This window comes from Octodon degus, unplaced genomic scaffold (assembly GCF_000260255.1).
Source record: "Octodon degus isolate 3935 unplaced genomic scaffold, OctDeg1.0 scaffold00087, whole genome shotgun sequence".
In the NCBI taxonomy this organism is placed as follows: Eukaryota; Metazoa; Chordata; class Mammalia; order Rodentia; family Octodontidae; genus Octodon; species Octodon degus.
The window spans coordinates 4,780,797-4,801,231 of record NW_004524663.1 but is presented as its reverse complement, the minus strand read 5'-3'; the positions used below and the strand labels follow the sequence as shown (position 1 = coordinate 4,801,231).

General features: G+C 40.2%; 1 protein-coding gene across 3 annotated transcripts in view; it reads left to right on the top strand.

The window, feature by feature from the left end:
* The window catches only part of Pip5k1b (phosphatidylinositol-4-phosphate 5-kinase type 1 beta), a 370,099-nt gene that overhangs the window by 106,363 nt on the left and 243,301 nt on the right, over positions 1-20,435 (top strand). For 2 of the 3 annotated variants that reach the window (XM_023721887.1, XM_023721886.1), the window contains exons 2-3: positions 3,063-3,151; positions 6,567-6,635. In XM_023721887.1, the coding sequence (XP_023577655.1) occupies positions 6,567-6,635 (69 nt within the window). In that variant the 5' untranslated portion in view covers positions 3,063-3,151. Of the gene's footprint in view, positions 1-3,062; positions 3,152-6,566; positions 6,636-12,421; positions 12,442-20,435 lie in introns of those variants that run through there. The other variant, XM_023721888.1, reaches the window with a different exon arrangement.

Here is a 20,435-nt window from a genome sequence, read left to right as displayed (position 1 = left end):
GTCAAATGCTGTGAATGCCTGGCACTGCTGTTACCCACCTGCTATCACTCAACTTCATTTTAGAAGTTGAGTGAATGTCATAAGAAAAGTTGAAATAAAGTATAAAAAATGACAGCTGATATGACTAAAATTACCTAAATTTTTTCAGAATTATACACAAGGGTATGGTGAAATGATTGAATGAACGATAATAGATAAAAGCCCATCATTTTTCTTTTATGAATTAATAATTGCTAAAAATATAGGTGGAAAAAAATCTCTATTTAAAAAAGTGAAAAACAGAGCCAGCAAGATGGCGTAGCAGACTAAATGCCTGCTTAGGCCCGTGCTCCATCCCCTGCAACACATGATGCACCAGCGCTGCCCTGGGACATGCTGTTAGTACGTGTTTGTAATACATGATTTATATTCCTTGTGTAGAGTTTGAACATGCACATCCTGCAGCTTAATTCCTTTTTTCATCCCCTTTCCTCTCCCTCCATCTCTGAGCCTCTTCCCAATTGCAAAAGAACTCTCTGTACTTCCTATATCTATCTTTTATTTTGCTTTTTATTCATATTTTGGGTTTATTGTGTAAGAGAAATCATGCAATAATTAAACTTGCATGTCTCATTTATTTCACTTAACATCATGGCCTCTGGTTGCATCCATTCTTCAACAAATCACTCAAGTTCTGCTTCTCTTTATGACAGAGTAGTACTCCACTGTCTGTAAAAATCACCTTTTCTTTATCCATTCATCTTTTGATGGCTCTGTAAGCCACTTGTATGGCTTAGCTATTGGGAATTGTGCTGCTATTTACATGGTTATGCATTTGTCACTGTCATAGGATATCAGTAACTCATCTGGAAAGAAGAGGGGGATAGCTGAGTCCAATGGAATTCCTACTTTTAATTTTTGTGCAATCTCTGTACTGATTTCCATACAGTTTATATCCATGTGCATTCATTCCCACCAGCAATATAAAAGAGTTTCTTTTTTATTTTATTTTTGATAATGGCCATTCTTTCTGGGGTAAGATGGAATCTCAGAGTTGTTTTAACTTGCATTTCACTACCAACCAGCATGTTGAACATTTCTTAATGTGTTTATTAGCCATTTATTTTTCTTCTGTGAAGCGTTGGATCATTCCACTTGCTCATTTTCTGATTGGGTCTTTTATTTGGGGGAGTCTAATTTTTTGAGGTTTTTTAATACAGTCTAGATATTGTAATGCAATATATTAGCTCAGAAATCTGCAAGTTATTGGAACAGAGTACAATCCATAAGTAGATTGAAGTATATAGGAAAACAGTGTATGCTAAAAGTGGCATGCCTTTCTAGTAAGAAAAAATAAAAATAAAATTTGTGTGTGTGTAAATGTCTTTTTGAGACAAGGTCTTCTTATACTGTTCAGATTGCCCTTTAATTCACTTTGTACCTCAGGCTGGCCTTAAACTCACAGCAGTTCTCTTCCTTAGCCTCCCAAGTGCTGGAATTATAGGTGTGCACCACTATGCCTGACTTACAAAATAAAGTATATTGGGAAAATTATCAGATGATAGTTGCATTTAGATTGACTTCCATTTGGAGAACAGATTTAATGTTAAAATGGAACCATGAAAGTATCAGCAAAAAGTATAGGAGAATTCATACATGGCATTAACTTAGGAAGAGGCCTCTTCCAAATCCAAAGAGAAAAAATTGCATGACAGTAAATCTCTAAACTATAAAGAAAACTTGGGCAGATTTAACTGTAAAACTTTAAAATATCTATATGAAAAGAACACATAAATAAGGTCAAAGGAACAATCGCTTGCATTTCATGACAGTTAATGTTCAATATATTAAAAGATTTTACAAACTGATCATAAAATGATAAACAGCTCAGTATAAAAATAGTCAAAGGACATGAATGGAAATGTAAATCATCAATAAGCCCACGAAAAGAATGAGACTTACTAATAGCTAGAGAATGTGAAATCAAACAGCTGAGATGCCATGATTTGCCAATCAGGCTGGGAAACAATAAAGATGGTGGCATCCAGTGCTGATGAGTTTGTTAGAAACAAGTATTCTTCATGCACTGTTGGGTGGGTTGCTTGGACATTTTTACAGAAAGGAGCAAAGCAATAGTCATTTGAATAGTTAATGTGCATATCACGTTTGGTCCCACAGTGTCACTCCAAGGATTCTTTCCCACAGAAATAAAAGCACTGGAACATTAAATGTGTTCGAATAAGACAGTTTTTTCCTGCCCTGGAGAATATTAGCCAATCCTGGAAACAATCTGGTGTTCAACTGCAAAAGTGTTTGGTTATATGATGGTATGTTCTCCTTGTGGAACACTATGCAGTTGTTTTAAAATTAGGTACATGCATCAATTTGAAAAATATATAAAATATATTGGTAAGGGCAAGTAGCAGAAATAAGAATGTGGTGTGTGTGTGTGTGTGTGTGTGTGTGTGTGTGTGTGTGTGTGTAAATAAGCATAGGAGTTTATAAAGTTCTACAATGAACTGTACCATTGGTAATCTCCAGAGGAAGAAAAGCATGGGACCTGATTTATTTTTACTTTATACCTCTCAGAACTTAAAAGTTTATTGCAATGAGAAAATAGCTCTTGTATTTATAGCCTAGAGCATCCTGAGTAACTCTGATGAAACTCAGTGTGTTTGTCATGGGGATAATATTGAACAGCTATCCACATGTTCGCAGGAGTGTCCCGTATGAAAACCCACCCTAACCTCTTTCCCCTAGTACCTGTTTGAGCAACAGTTTGCTTTCACCCGTTGGACACTGAACTTCTAGTCAATGTTGGTGCCTTTGTTTGCTGTATGCAGCAGCCAGGGCTCACAGAGTCACAGTGGAGACGGCCTTTTGTTCTACGTCATCATGGCTCACATTCAGCGAATGGCCCACATTGCTGGCATCATTTTGTTCCCCATCTTCTTCTTTTCCTCATGCAGGTTCTTTATTTCAGCTGGTTACATTGTGTGTGTCCCTTTAGCCATCTCTGATCTTTTGGGAGAGATCAAGTAGAAATATAAATAAATAATGACCAGTGATTTCTATTTTAACAGGAACCTGGGGAAAAAAAGAGTTTTAGAAATGATGAATAGGCCGCCCATCACTACCAACTACAGATGACTTTGCCATTCTGTTTACAAAGGTAAGCAAATATAGTTCACAATTTTAGTTAATTCTGAGTGATACAGTATAAAGCCCTTACCCTGCTTTTTGTATATTCATTTACAAATATTCTAAAACATGTATCTAGATCATGACCTTTAACTATAACATTATCAAATTAAAAACAAACAGAAACTCGAAATTTTTTGAACATTGGCATATCTGAAGGGGAAAAAACCAAGGATACATGTTCTCTGCCACTAATTAGAGTGTGGGGTTAAATTTTTAATATTTTCCTTATATTTAAATGTAGCACTGTGCAGTTGAACATATTTGAAGAATAAAACACAATCTAAAAATGAAAACCTAAAGAATGTATAATCCAGTCAGCTGCAGATAATTGCCAGAATGTCTTTTCCCCTCCTTTTTTGTGTATGTTGAAATAATATGATTAGAATGCTTTGTAAAATAGGTTCTTATTCCATATCTATCTTGGCTTCTTTAGTTGCAAATGATACACCTTAATTGATGTGGAAACATAAAAAGTGCAGGAACAAACAGTAATCACCACTGTATCTATTTTAATAGTCCTTGGTAGCTTACCAGCCTGTCCTAAGCAGTGCAGGTGCCTCTCCAGCCCAGGTGTCTCTGATTAATTGGTCCATGGGTCTTTATCATATATCACTGGACAGAAGGAAAAACAAAAGATGAAAAAAAGTTTTGAATCATGACAGTTCGTGGCCCTCTTTTGTCATTATTATCTGTTTTGTATACCTTAAAAGGAAGTGATTTTTAAAAATAGAAGTTTGCACATTTTTCTCCTCTTCCTGCCATCAACTGAGGGGTGATTTAACATACGTTAAAACCATCACGTAGTCTGTCCTGCACTTGGGGCCTTAAGCCACTTTCTCATTGAGGTGGTTTTTCAGGCACCCTTCAAAGTTGCTCTTGAAGCACTTCCATTTCAGAACCGTAAGCCAGAAGGGAAGTGACCGCTGTGGCTTTCTTCATCAAGATCTTTTGTTGAACAGCTCCAGGTTTGTTTTTGACCCTGAACCTGACATTAGAAAGCCTGCCAAGCATTTAAAATTTCCTAGTATTTTACTCAGATCTCACCCAAATATTGTTCTAAGGAAACTAGAAAACTCATGGGTTTTTTTTGTACAAATAAAGAAGAGGAGTGGGAAGCACTTATTTGTGAAACAGCTGTCCTTGAAGATTCCCTATTCTCATATGGGCAGGCTGAATGGCTGTAAGTACACATGAAAAGTCAAGAAGGTAGGAGGGAGGTCTGGTTCCCGGGCAGTAGTAAACCTAGTAAGGAGGCTTTCACCACCTGGATGGCTGTAGTTACACATGCTCCTGGCAGCCAGGGAGCAGTCAGCCATTTAGTTCCATTTAGAGCAATGGCTGATGAATTTCTTGGTATAACAAGTACTGTTTATTGAAAGCCCAGGATGTATTTATTTTTTAAGGCGAATACAAAATAGTAATAATAAAAAAATTAGAAATGATACAGAATTTCGCTAAACAAAATAATACAAGCTCAACAGTATTTGTTGTATTGCATAGTGTTGCCTTCAGCTTAATTGCTCAGATTACCAGATACATGCATGCAAAATTGATAAAAAAGAAGAAAAGAAAGAATAAGTTTAAGAAAGTAAAAAGACAGAGGAAAAATATGAAAAAGAAGACAAAAGCATTAAGCATTAACTTCTCCTTTCCATAGACCAGCAGAACTCCACAGTACAATTATCCAAATCATCCTACTTACATACAAAGACGTATCTGTTTCCTCTATTCCCTTTCCTGTCCTGCTCATCTCAGTAATTCCTTCCTTTTGACAGATTCAGTCCCTTTTCATAGCATCTATTGTATCCTTCAGATTTTATTTACTGTTTCAGGTTCTTACACTAGAAAGACAATAGGATGTTTGCACATGGGAGTCTGATTTACTTCACTTAAGAGCATGGTCTCTAGTTGCATCCATTTACTGATAAAAGCTTCAAATTTATCCCTTTTAGAGCTGAATAATACTCCATTGTATAAAAATACCACATCTCTTTTATCCATTCCTCAGTTGATGGGTAGTTGGTTGCTCAGGTGATGGGTAATCGTGTTTCTAAGATTTAGCAACAGGGCCAGTGAGATAGCTCAGCAGCCAAAAGTGCCTGCTTAGGCAAGCTTAGGCAAGTATGCAGGGACAACAGTTCAATCCTCACACCACATGCTGTGCCAGCCCTGCCCCCAGGATGGGGAGAGCCAGCCACACAAAAAAAGAATTTATCTATGACAAATTATGCAGCTGTAAGTATGAAGCCCAAGATTTAGAACATGCTTCAAAAACTCATAACAAAATCAGAAGTTTAAAAATAATAAAAATTTTATCCCTCCTTGATATATTAACTCCTCTTCATGTAATTTAAGATCCTAAATATTGTGCTCCTCTGATTATGCAGTTACCCTTGTGTATCACAGAAATAACTATTATTAAAAGACTATGAGGTAATTATGAGAGAGAAATACTTGTTTAACATGTGATATCTCTCTGAGAAAAAAGTATTCTATTCAAAAATCTTAAGTAGACTCATGAAGATGGTCAATTTTAAGTATGCAAAGCTGCAAAACTGTGTCACAATTGTAAAACAAGGTAGAATACATTCAGCATGGACAAATATTAACAAGGTGCTTGGGATGTAACTTTAAAGCTTATAAAGCAATAGGGAACTCATTAATATTAATGACTGTAGGTAAAAAAAAAATCAGTAACTTCGAGACCAAAACTGCATAGACAAATGGAAAACTCAAAAGAAGAAATGCAAAGCTAAAAAAATAATATTAAGATAATATTAACCTTCACTACCTTGTTCTCTCTTTTTTATCATCAAACAGGAAAATGTTTATCACATCAATATTCAGGAAAACTAAGAAGATGATACTATACCATGTAAAATAAAAATGCATAGAACAAAAAGTAGAAACAAATATGCTAGAATCTCAATAGTAGAGTTCCTTAAGGGAAGTAGAATTAAGAGTATTTTTTTTGTTCTGATTCATGTATTTTGGTACTTCCCAGATATTTTTACTCTAAGTATTTATAACCAGAAGAAAATATTTAAATGGCTTTGTAGGAACAAATTTATATATGTGATAGATGCTTAGACTTTTATAGCATTTTTCTTAGAGCTAACAAAGTTAAGTATGCCACTAGAATGCTTTAGAAGTAAAGATTTATTTTGGAAAGATTAAGAAACAAATTTTTTTACAATATTCCGAGAATTTCTTTCTCTTTCTTTCTTTCTTTCTTTCTTTCTTTCTTTCTTTCTTTCTTTCTTTCTTTCTTTCTTTGAAACAGCGGTACCAACAAAAACATTGTTAAAATGCACTGTTTATTTAAGAATATTAATAGGTTGTGTTTCAGAGTAGAATTTAAATTCAGCATTTTTCCTTTATAGATGTCGTCAGCTGCTGAAAATGAAGATGCAGCACCTGGAAAACAAAGTGAAGAAAAAACCTATAAAAAGGTGAGTGTCTTATGTTCTTGCCTCAGCTAGAAAAGAGGAGCTCTGTTGTATTGTCTGGTGCATTGATATTTTTAGAGAGTTTTCTTTCTCCAAAGTAGTTGTAAGTTGACATCTTATTTTTCTGTTGCTGCTGTACCTAAATTACCACAAACTTGAAGCCTGGATTAACATAAATGCACTGCCCTATACTAACTGATAGGCCTCTCACTGATGGCTAAAGCTTCACGGCTTGCCAGAAGAGCCAGAGAAACGTCCATTTCTTTCTTGGACTCAGCTTCCAGAGGCTGCCTGCATTCCCCATGTCAGGGCCTCCTCCTGCTTCAAATCCAGCAGTGGTGGGTGGGGTCTTTCTTGAGTTGTATCACCCTGACCCTCTAAAGAGCCCATGTAGATGAACAAAGTGGTGCACACCTGCACTCCCAGCACTCGGTGAGCCTGAGGCAGGAGGATGACAAGTCTGAACCTAGCCTGGGCAACGTAGCACCTTAGAGAAACCCTGTCTTGAAAGTAAAAATGAAGAAAAGTGGGGAGAAGGCTGTAGTTTGTGAGAATGCCCTGTGTTCAATCTCCACTATTTCCAATGAATGAATGAAGTCATCTGATTAGTCTTTTAATTTCCCCTCCAGCCTTAACTTATTGGCTCCATATAGCATAACCTATTCACCGACCCCAGTGACTAGAAGATAGGTATATTGGGAGGCTAGTCTATTGTCACTGTATTTATTATGATAAACACTGTTAAAGTTTTCTTTGATAGAAAGGTGTTTATTTATAGACCCTACTTATTCCTAAGGATATGATGCACTGTTCTATTTGCTATGTGAATTTTTTGCCTATTTTCATCAAAATTTTAAGCATTTTTTAAAAAATAATTTTATCGAGAAACAAATAGCAATGAGACGGTTGCAAAACCGATTACTAGCATTTTCAATAATTAACACATTGCATGTTGTTGTCGTAGTGGTTATTCATTGTACAAGATGCAGACATGATATCCTGTCCACAAACACTATTAGAATAAATCTTTCTATTCATTGAATTAAGAGAATGCAGCTATATATCTATCCTGTTTTGAATATACAGATACAAAATGGTCGTTCATTTGTATCCCCTGTTTTGTTTAGTTTTGTCAGAGAAGGGTATTCCATTGTCATTTAAATATTGTAGGTGCATGAATTCAGCAAAATATTCCAATATAGTCCAGTAGTCCATAATGGTAGTGAGTTTTCCATAAGACTAGCAATGTCAGAAGTTGTTGACTTGAGCCTTTTACAGCTCAGCATATTAATATGGCTTTACATTTTCTATCTTTGAATTTTACATAGATTTTAAATGTAGAGTGCTCTGTCCACCCCCAGTCTCTAAGCTTCTCAGATTTCATGAAAGTGCAAGGTCCTGAGTTCAATCCCTGGTACCACAAAAAAAATAAAAACATAAACAAAGGCTAAAGAGCTAGCTTTTCATTACGTCAGGTTGTGTCCCCACAGCCTTCTCAGCAGCACCAAAGCACATCACACTGAGATTCCTGACTGAATCCTGACCTGTGAGAGCTCTCCCATGATTTTCTCACAAAACTCACTTTGTAGGCTTCCAGTGTGTCTTACGTGACCGTTCTCAACTGTAAAAATTTTTTGTTCCTAACAATCCAGCTCATGTTCAAAAACATTACAAGAGTAAACTGTGTCCTCAGGCACTACGGCTCTTCATTATGAATTGACTGTACATTGTAGTTTTTGAAAGTTCTTGTGCTCCTACCCTCTCAGGAGTAGAGGTTTTTCTAGAAAGTTTATTATATTTTAATTTCTCTTTTTGCCTATTACTTTCTGTTAGATAGCTAGCGAGAAGTTTTGTAGTGAAGTTTTTGAACCATTTTATCTGAGTGCCTATTCACGTCATGGAACTAACAGGATACATTTCCTGTTCAGCTCTTATATGAGAGAAAGCCCCTTTTATTGGCATATCTTTTATGTCTGACTTTCCTATGCATCCAAACCTGGCACTACAAACAGGGCATTGTCATCCAGAGTGATGATCTGCTTAAGGAAAAGCTGGGTGAAGATTTAAAATCTCCAGGATGTCACACTGTATCTTGTAAAATTTGTCCATCAATCCAAAGGTGCCAGTACACTATTGCTTATTTTTAGACAGAGGTGAAAGACCAGTCATATCTTGTTTACCAGAATTTTGGAAATTCAGTCAAACATCAGAGCCAGTGGAGAGATGGCTAAATTTCCAGCCGGTCATTACCTCAGGTCCTGTCCTCACAGTCTTCTCATCAGCACTAAAGTGCACCAAGATTCCTGACTGAATCCTAACCTATAACAGCACTTGCATGATACAGCAGTAATAGAAAGAATGTGATTCTGGCCTGTTGGAGCTTTCTGACTGTGCCCTGTCCCAGAATTTAGTGAACCAGCTTGTCAATAATAGTGTAGTTAAGATTCTCCAATTAACATCTCTACCATCTCTACCATCTCTACCAGGATATTTGTCTCAGCAATGTTGGGAAAGTTATACATGCTATAAATCAGATTCTATGATCCCAGTCAATTCTATTACCCAAAAGGCAAGGGAAAGTTAAAGGGACTCAAGTATATGTGTGCACACCAGCAATTTATAAAAGTATATGTGTCTTTTTAGGATCCCTAATGGTATACAGAATATAAATGATGGAGGAGAAAGTATTCGGCCCCTTTAGGAAAAGCACTAGAAAACACAGACCAACTCCTAGAGCCTTAAACCTTGAAAATACGGTGCTGACACACACCGCAGGAAGAAGGGATCACTTAGAGTGTTACTTTACTGACATATCAAAGCTCAGCTGAATTATTCAATTTAATTCTTCTTCATTAAGAGGCTCTATCTTCAAATTGGAGAAGGTGTTAGTGACAGAGTTAGGAGAGGTGATAATACAAAGCGCATTTGCCGTTGTAGGTGAGATTATCTCTAGGCTGAGATGAGCAGTTTCCCAGAGGAAAGAATTTGAATTGAGAAGAGGGAAATGGTGACCTGGGAGTTTTGAATATGTTTGAGTATGGGAGAAATATCATAAGAGAGGAGCAAGTCATATCCCTATTCTCAGAGATGAGGAAAAAGTATATTCTGGACACTTGATGATAAGTGAAACACTGTTGCCCAGCAAACTTTGAGAGTCACTCACCATATGATTTACACACATTTAGAGAAGAAATATCATTTATAAAGGTGGGGAAGTTCAACAAAATATAGTTTATGTCATATTAACCACATTTCCTGTAATGAAAGAGTCCTTAGATTAGTTGTAGGTAATAATAATGTTCAAATTTAAGGAATCTTCACTTAAAAGCCTTGGGAATCTCTATAGTATTCTTTCAGACAAGATAGACAAGTACAGCACGATTAGTGTGTTTGTAGCTTGCTCAGATGTCTTAAAAAAATAGCAACTTTGCTCCCTGTACATGCAGTCTCTACCAGCACAACGCCTCACATGCCCTGTGTAGCTTGAAGTTTTTCCTCATGACCAGAATGATGGCATAAAAGCCGAGCTTTGCACATGACAAGGAAACTAGCCATGACAGCTCAGGGAGTAGAGAGTGTCACCAAGGCCCCTGTGCTCTTCATTACCCATGCCCTTTTACAAATACTATGCTGTTCAATTTATTTTTGAGCCCTAAAGCTCTGACCTTCACGAATGCACTTGTTTCTTAAGAATGGCTGATGATGAAAGCCACCTGTGGATCCCAAGTTAGGGACCCCCTGACCTACTGCACCAAGAAGAAGAGCGATGTCAAAGGGGTGCCTAAGAAAGTAGGAGTGATTGGGGAAAGCAAGGCTTGAAACCGACTGTAGGGCCCAGGAGAAACCAGTACGGCTCAGGCTGGCTTAGGAATTCTGCGTATAGCCCCAGATTTACTGGGTTGCTGCCAGCAACACTCAGTCAGCATCATGAGTGTTATGATTCCCACATGTTTTTAGGGAACACTGTGTTTGTGGAACAGTTCTCTTTTTTGTGGACCAATCCTATATGCTCTGTGTTTCTAGTTATTTGCACATGACTGTTTAGGCTGGCTGCCCTTTCGTTCTTCCACTTGACCATTTCCCTAATTCATGATCAGTTCTTGGCAAGTTCAGGAAGAAGAGCTAAATTCAGTCCATGAGGTTAATGTATTCAACTAAGGATTAAAATAAGAAGTTTGAGCTTAAGTCCCTAAAACAAACATATCGCCCATTAAGAGAGTCATTAACAGCTGCCAGGCTGTGTTTACTGAGTCTAGTGTTTCCATCTTCAGTTTTTACTGCATGTCTTCCGCAAGAGTTGTAAATGCAGAAGCCTAGAGTGGCTGGGCAGTCAACAAGGAGCACAATAACCAGGGGATCATCCAGGGAATGTGTGCCTTCCTTTACGGGCCAGGGGGCATCCCGCTCCAGCTGACAACCTTCGCACAAATGCTTGTGCAGCCCCACAACATACTCGGCTCTCAGGAAACTGGAAATAAGGATTTTGATGTGAAATCTTCCCATTTTTCAATCAAAAACTGATTCAGAAGTTTGTTTGTTTATTTTTAGATATACACTGAACAAAATAGCATGATTATTGAACATATCTGGCCTATTAACTGTGACTAGTTTGCAACCTATGACTACAATTAGTGTAGAAAAGGGAGGCAGGAAAGAAAAGGTTGTAAGAAAAATGCCTATAAGAATTCATTTTAAGAACTGGCAAGATAATGTTGTTCTGTTGAGCTGTGGGGGACTCAGGTCAATAATTTCTGACATTGCCAGTTAAACAGAAGACCCAATGCTATTATGGGCTACTGGACTCTTTTAGAATATTTTGATGAGTTTACACACCTATAATATTCAGTAACGGAACTTAGAAAAAATGGGGTATACAGATGAATGTCCATTTTGTATCTGTGTATTCAAAGTGGTTAGGATAGATATATAGTTGCATTCTCTTAATGAATAGAATGATTTGTTCTAATGGTATTTGTAAATAGGATCTCAAGTCCGCATCTTGTACAGCAATTAACCACTAAGAAGAATATATGCAGTGTGTTATTTGTTGAAACTGTACTTCTGATTTGATTTGAAACTGTCTCATTGCTGTTTGTCAATAAAATTTTGAAAAAAAAAAAAAAAAGAACTGGCAAGATAGCTCAGCAGACTAAACACCTGCTTAGGCAAGCACAGGGACTGAGGTTCAATCCCAGCAACACATGCCATGCCAGCCCTGCCCCTGGGTGTGCTGAGCTGGCCACTGAGACCAGGCATGGTGGTGCACACCTGTAACCCCAGCACTGGGGAGGCTGAAAAGAGGAGGATCACTACACTTCTGAGTTGTGTAGTGAAACCCTGTACCAAGTACACAAAAAAAAAAAAAAAAAAGAATTTGTTTCTGTTTCCCATGACCTTACAATTTATTTTGCAGGAATAAAATATGTTCCCATGTGAAAAAAAAATTAAATAATGACCCAAATCAAGACCGAGTAAATGCCAAGATTAGAGGCATTTTATTTAATTATTTCACAAGTCCTGATGAGCTTAGAGCTCATTACTGTCTTCTCGGTCTTTTCCTAGGCTTGTTAGCTACAGAGCGTTTAGCTGGGATCAGAATTTCATAAGGTCGCATTGTTTTTCTCATGACATAAAATCCCACTCCTTTAGAGACTGTACATTCTGATTTATTTACTTATTTGTCTCCAGGGAATCTGATGAATGTAGGCACAGAAGCAGGAGTGTGCATGCTTTGTCAGACCCAGAGGAAAGTCTGGCCTGATCAAAACCATGTGTCACTGCTTAGGGAAAGTAGCATGGAATTTCAGAGGTATGGGCTGGCTCCCAGCAACAGCCAGTCTTGGGTGCTTGTTTGAGGGGTTTGAATTTTAGCATCTAAGCCAGTGTTATCCGATCAAGCTTTCTAGAATGATGGAAATATTCTATAATCTGCACTTACGTAGCCGCTGCACACTGCATGTAGCTGTTGGACATCTTAAATGTGCCTGGTGGGGTTTAGGAAATGAGTGTTGAATCTTTGTTTTAAACCTCAAGCTTGAATGAGTGCCTGTGACTGATGGATAGTTACAGGGCAGAGAAGAAGCATGCTGGTATAGTGGGGGATGGCAAGATGGTGCGTGCAAATCCAGGGGCAGGGTGCAAGCTGCGTGAGGTCAGGGGCCAGCGACACACAAGCTTCGTTTTAGTTGAACAGAGTTGGGTAAAAATTTGGGCAGGAAAAGATGGGAGGAATATTTTCAAAAACATCATGATGATGACTGACCTTTAAGTTTTCCAAGTAGCTACCACTTATGGAACTAAAGAAGTGAAGGGAAGAATGTTGTTTTGGTTTCATGAGATGAATGTCTCATAAGGAAGCAGGAGGCAGGACATGATTTTGTTTTATTTTATTTTTGCTATTTTGGATTCTTTTTAGATAACATGACTTCATTTTAAGGATCATATAAGTCAGGTAAAATACTAATACCAGAGACCCAAGTTTTCTCTACTTTAAATGTGAAAAGTTGCCCAGCCTCCTCCCTCCCAAAACTAACCGATGGCAGACTGGCTCAGGACATATGTCAAGTTATCTACTACCAAGTCTTGGTTCAGAGAGACAATTCATCTGCGGCCAACGGATGTCCTCATTTTGTGATCTGTTGGACTAGATAGCACTTCCCAGATACTTGGGTCTGGACTGGTGCCATTTGCCTTTCTTCCTGTCCCACTGCACCCTCTGCCCCTTCTTCTCCTTCTTCCAGCTTCCTGGGCCCACATCCACGCTAGGCCTCACTGGAGATTCTGGCTCTAGAGGCAGCATGATGGGAGGAGGCAGGGCTCCTCTCTCTCAGCACCAGCATACCCACTGAGGTCTGCCAAGTCTCTTTAACCAGTTTCTGTCCTGTCAGGTAAGAAACTGACCAGACCTAGACACACAAAGTGTGAGTTTCTTGATCCCCATGTCCTAGTATCTTTAACCTGATTTTATTTTTTATTTATTTATTTATTTATTTATTGCAGTACTGGAAGCTAAACCCAGGGCCTCATGGCTACTAGGCAAGTTCACTACCCCTTAAGTACAGCCCCAACCCCTGTTTTATTAAGACCTCAATGGCTGCTTTATTCCAGAATCTCAGCCAATTTCTCTACCAGTCCAGAAACAGTGATGAGGTGGGAGGTAAGAAAGCCTAGCCCTACCACATTACAAGGAAAGCTCTCTTTCACTGCTTTTTAGACATGAGTAAGGCAGTGGCCCAGAGACAGCTTTATGTAAGAGGAAACATTTGTTCAGATGTACACTTCTTTTTTTTTTTTTTCAAACTGGGGATTGAACTCAGATCCTTGCACTTGGCAGGGAAGCACTTATTCTACTGAGCCATCTCCCCGTCCCCTGTCCACTTCTTTATAACACCACTCTGAGAAGCGACACAGCTGGTAACATCAGCTTCCTCTAGGAAGAACTCTAGTGGGATCCTCAAGGTGGGGGAAGACATCTCTTTGTACACCTGTTCATATGATGTAACTTTGAACCTTATGAAAGGACAACCTGTTCAAAAATTGAACAAGTAACATGTCCAAAGTTTGAAAAGAAAAGGAGCTGGCTTGTGTTCAGTTCTCTGACAGCTCCTCCTTTCCCTCAATTCTAGAAAGCTACCACTTCCTTAAAACAAGCCAACTTGTTTTCTGCCCTGAGAGAATAGACACAGCTGAATAGAGACACCTCTGAGTTTGAGGAGGAACAGCAATTGCCTTGACCAGCAACTACTGAAGTCCCTAACAAAAATGGCTGTTGACATTCCAACTGCTATACCTAGTATACCTTAACCCCAAAAACCCTTGTCCCAGTGGTTTTCTCAGACTTGTTGCACTGCCCCTAACCATTTGGAAAGTCTAGACATATTTTTTGTGGTTGTTATGATGGGGGAGCTACTGACTTCTGAAAGGTAGAGGCCAGGAATTTTGTACTGTTGAATTCACAAGACAGACTCTTAAGACAAAAGGTCATTGAAATTTGCTAGTGCCAAGGATGAAAAAAAAATAGTTTTTAAAAATAAAGGTTAATATAAATCCAGCTCTGTCAGATACTAGTTTACAACTCTAGGCAATTTTTAAAAGTTGATTTATATCTTATTTTTCCTCACTGATAAAATATAATTAATACCTCTCCTGCCCAGCTCATAGAGCTATAATAATCAAATAATTTCACAGGTGTGAACACATGCTAGAGAAAGTAGAACCATAATGCATGAAGTTACTAATTTCATTAACAAGAGCAAGAGCCCTCGGCCCCTCCTGTCCATATCGTTCTATGGGAACCGAGCAAGTCAGCGGTAGGCCTGCCTCCCCAGGGCAGGACTCAAGGAAAACAATTGCTTAGAAGACAGTCGGTGAAGAATGCCAGAGCAGCACGCTGCCCCAGAGCGGTCCTTCCTTTTTATTTTATTTGTTATTTTTTGTAATTTGTATTTTAGGGAAGAGTCTACAAGGTGTTGAGGGTCTCACTGCTAGATCGGACTCGTAGTGATCCGCCTGTTTACAGCCTCCCAAGAGCTGGGATTACAGGCGCACACCACCACGCCCAGTCCCAGGGGTGGGGCTTGCACCGAGGGAGGCATGTGTGCCTCCAATCACAGACTGCCACTGAGTTTAGAAGCTGAGCAACAACAAGGAGCTGAACTTCATCATTTTGAGAGGTACGCAGTAGTCCCACGAGATTGGGAAGCATTTCTTGGCATGTACCTTTGCCGTCTCCCCAGCTCTGAACAGCTCAGCGTCAGCATAGCGTCACCTGGGCACGCACTTGTCTTCCAAGTACTGAAACACCTGATTTCAAATCTACCTTTGTCAGTTTTAAGCCAGATGTTACATATCATTAAGGAAAAACAGCAGCTTCAGATGAAAACCACAGAGGAAGCCAGTCCTCCCCTCGGTCTGCGTCCCTGAATGGTCCATTGTTCAGTGACCTCCCTCAGCCTTCCCACTGGAGAGGGTGTCTATATGTGAGCCACCAGGTTGGCTGCATTTCTGCCCTCTGATCACAGAACACTGCACCATTTGATGCCTGATTCCAATCAACGTCACATTAGTGTCCCTAGAACACTAACTACGGGAAGTAATGTTCTAAATTGAAGCCCTGTTACGTGGTTTCCTCCAGGGGCAGTGACTACTATGATGTGGTTGGGTTTGGCAGGAAGGATAGGCAAAGGGGCTGGAATGTTCAGTGCTTCTGCACCCAGTCAGGCCCCCAGAGTTGTTGCAGCACTCAAGGGACAATGCTACCTTTGTTTTCCAGTGAGAAGGCGGAATATAGTCAGGTGCTCCGCCTGCCTCCCTGCACGATGTGGCCAGCAAGGCTCTGAGGACCCACGGGGCCTCCTGGTCCATGTCATGGCCTTTCCAGCTTCTCACTCCCTGCCCCCTCCTGTGCCTGACCTTCTAAGGAAGATTTTTGAAGCTGGGACTCTTAAGAAGTTACATAAAAACACAGAAAGGTACAATTCTGGAATTCTTTATTCTGCATTCTGATAAAGAAGACCAGCAGTCTCCCTTGCTTCCAGCCTTACATCTACTTGAATAAACCTGGTAGGGTACTTACCATGTGCCCTCCCAGAGCTTCTGCTGTTGTCAGTAAAGCCATTGGCTGTGGAATGAACCTCTTTATCAAATTTCATTGAGTTTATTTGAGCCAAAGTGTTATTTATTCTCAAACATTTCTGCCAATTAGAAGCAATTTCAAAAGTTGTGCTGACAATTGATTGCATTTACTAGGTGTTTACTGCATACCATCTACTGTTTTGATTACTTTAGAATTATTAATTCATTTAATCTTCAAAAGAACCCCCAACATGGTGATACTTAGTCATCTGTCTTTGGGTTCTAAATCCATAGATTCAGCAAACTGTGCAGTGAAAATGTTTTGGGGAAAAATGTCATCAGTACTGAATATGTACACACTTCTTATTATTCCTACTCAATACAATACAATATGAATTTGCATAGCACTTACTTGGTGTTGGGAATTACAAATACTCCAGAAATGACTTGAAATATTTGAGAGGAAACGTGTAGGTTATATGGAAATACTAAGCCATTTTATGAAAGGGACCTGAGCATTCACAGATTTTTGACTATCCACAGACTTCCTAAAACTAGTTTCCCATGGATACACAGGGACAACTATTTCCATGGCTTTCTTGAATACAGGATTCAAAATTGATGGTAAGAAATGAGCTCCTCTGGGCAGGTGTGACATATTTTGTGTTGTCAAATTAGGAAGGGAATACATTTTAAACCTAGCTGGCAATGTCATGAGCTGTCACCAAAAGAGAAAAAATTGCTAACAGTCTGCTCAGTAGCAAATGAAGATTTAAAAAGAAAGCACTGGTGGGAGGGTGACTGTTTGGAAAGTTATTTTCCCCGTGGGAATCAAGTTCTTCCCAAATGGAGCAGCATTTTTTCTGGTGAGCTCAGTTCACTGTCTGTTAGTCCTGTGTCAGCGACTTTTATTGTACCCGAGAGAGGAAGGTGGAGCCTGACGTTCCTCCCATGGAACAGTCATCCTGAAACTTTATTCAGCAAATTGGAAAGAGAGAGAGAGAGAGAGAGAGAGAGAGAGAGAGAGAGAGAGAGAGAGAGAGAGAGAAGTTGTTTCTATGGAGACTGCAAAATTACCATTCTCAAATACTTATGTCCCAGCCAGCCCAAGACACAAAGAGGGCTTCATTACAATGAAATGCCTGAGCCGTCCCCAACCTCTTACCTGACCGCTTTCCCAGGGGACGTGTGAGCCACCGTTGCCCTTCCAACCATGGTTTGCACCTATCCAGGATGTGTGGCTGTGGACTATGGGTTCTGTGAGCATCGGTTATGAAACACAGATCTGAAATAAGGCCTTAACCCTCCTTAGCTAAGTTTTCACCTTGTGGCTTTGTCTTTCGTTGTGGTGTGGTTAGGGCTTGGAATATAAGACAGCTCTGATGCATGCTACCTCCTCTCTCAGTTACTGGATGACAAGTATTTAGCTAGCAGGGCACTAGGCCAGGCTGTGGGGATAGAAGGAAGGCCAAGAGAGATGAAGTCCTTGCCCTAATAATGCTATCATTGCCATGGTAAAAGCTGAGCAGAACAAAGAATAAAAAAGTGCCAATCCTGATAATGTCCACATGCCATGATCAGGGTGAAGACAGGGCTGCTGCCTCTTAGGCAGGGTTTTCAGGGAGCACCCCTCAGGAGGCGACCTGGAGGCTGGGATGACAGGTATGAGGAGAGATAAAAGAGCATTGTTAGTGGAGGACATGTTTGCCAAGCCCTGGAGGCAGGAAGGAACTTGTTGAATTCAAGGAACTAAGGAGAGGCCTTTGTGAGAAAGAAGGCAAGCGAGGTGAATGCAGCAGTTTTCAACTAGGGCACATTTTGTCCCTCTGGTGACAACAGACAGCACTGTCACCATTAGGGGATGCTATAGGCATCCTGTGGGTACAGATCAGGGACTATGGTGACACATCCTGTGATGCCCAGGACAGTCCCTCACCACGAAGAACCTTCAGCCCAAACTGACGTTAGGGCTACATTGAGAAAACCTGAGTTAGAGCAGTGGGCTAGACCAAGGGGGTAGACCGGGAAGAAAAGGAAGGACACAAATTCGAAGTTCACCTCATGAGTGATATAAACTGGGCCTCGGCTGGGAGTGACTTCTGATCCCAGTTCTGATTCGGACTTCTGGGTGCGTGGTCCATGTATCTGAGGAAGAGGAGCAATGGGAGAAGCCAGGTCTTCAGATTTCGACATGCTGGTGTGGGAATGTCAGCGAGCCCGCAATGGGGACAATCACACAAGTGGCTGGGCATGCGGGCTTAGAGGAGGGGGCAAGGGCTCAGTGTCAGTCTGTGTAAGTTGTTCATGAAACAGGAATGAATTTCGTATTTCAACCCATATTTCATATTTCATTGTGGAGTGAAAATATTTGGGGGAAATGCCGTCTGTACTGAATATGTACAGACTTTTTTCCTTATTATTATTCCTACCCACTACAATACAGTATGAATTTACATGGCACTTACTTGGTTTTCACTTTGTGGCCTTCACTCTGTCCCATGATATTTCATGTTATATATGTAAATATCCCAAAATCTGCAAAAAGCCCAAAACACAAAATGTTTCTGGTCTATAACATTTTTGAGAAGGTTACTCAACCTATATTCCAAAATAAACAATGTGGACCAAGCCATTGCCTTATAGTTTTCCACTGGGGTTCTCTTGCCTACGGAAAAAAAATCCATATTCCATAGCAGCCAGGGCATCCTTTAAAGTCCATCCTCGGTGGGGTCATTGGACCCAGCCCCTGCCATTAGCTTGGACACACACTGAACTCTGGCCACACTGCACATTTCACTTTGCTTTTTCCTTCCCCGTTCCTCACACATGTGCTGGGTGCTGTGATCTCTCCATCTCTGAATTGCTCTCTCCTTGGTTTTGCCTACCTGCCCAGACGGTGGCTGTGAGCCACCCCTTCGCCAGGACTCACACAGTGCCCTACAGTCACTCCTGTCGCATTATGGATAACTGTGTTCTGTGATAGTCGTGCATGAACACTGAGGAGCGGGCCTGCACCCAGTCATCCTGATGTCAGCATCGTTGTTTTCTTAACTCTCAAATTTTCAGCCTTTCCAGGAAGAGATATTTTTGAGCCCACAGTTCTAGATCTGTAATTAGAGTTGAGATGTGTTGAGGTGGGGGACAGAGAGGGTGGAATTTTTTACTTCGGGTGTTCAAGTTATAGAAAATATACTTGAAGGGAGCTCAGTGCCCTTCCTGTAGCCTTTTCTGTATCAGAGATGACAACGACGGTGATTATCTGTGTCCTAGATCCCTGCATTTGTATTTTAAAGTTGAGCATTAATGACACGGTACCATTATTAAGACTAGTCTGCACACTGCCTGTATTCAACCTTCTTGGGACAGCTTGAGCGATTTTAAAAGACAGCTTCTCCCCACCTCTGGAGCTCGAAGGTTCTTTTCTAAATGTGGCCTGTTTTAGTTACTTTTGAGTGTTGCTGAGACAAAATACCTGACACCCAAAGTTAAAGGAGAAAAGCTTATTTGGACCACAGTTCATGGAGGTTTTGGTTCATAGTTGGCTGGCTTCAAGACAGGGTGTCTGGGCAGAGGGGCATCACAGAGAAGAAAAAGTCCATGATAGGCAGAAGGCAGCAAGCTATAAGGGACAAGCAGTGACTCTCTTTCTGTCCTTTATCTCTTATCTGGGCTACCCATACTTAGGGCAAGTTCTACCCAGAACTGTGTCAAACCATCAATGAACTAACTTAGTAATCACACACACTTGATCCCAGCATTGCGTACTCCAGGTCCAGCCACCTCCAAAAGGCTCTACCTATAACTGCGTGAGGCTTTAAAGTGACATCCAGCCTCAACCTATGACATGGCCCAATTAAATGCTCCCCTTCGACAGGGACCAGCTACTGGAAGGGAGCCAAGATTTGGGGTTGCTTAGTGCCCATTTCTCCACCCCAGCAGCATGATAAATACCCTTCCCTTAGTGACATGCAAGGGACAAGATCAGTGATTGCTCTAGGTTGTTTTTTTAGAAGAAGTGAGAGAAACAGCAACCTAGTCATGTTAAGAACAACTGCAAAGCCAGACATCATGATATATTCCTGTAATCCAAGCACACAGGATGAAGATCACCTAGAGTTCAAGGTCAACCTGGGCTACATAGTGAGGCTTATCTAAAAAGAAAACAAAACAAAAACACAAGTAAATAAATAAAAGCAGGGCCGGGGAGATGGCTCAGTGGAATAAGTGCTT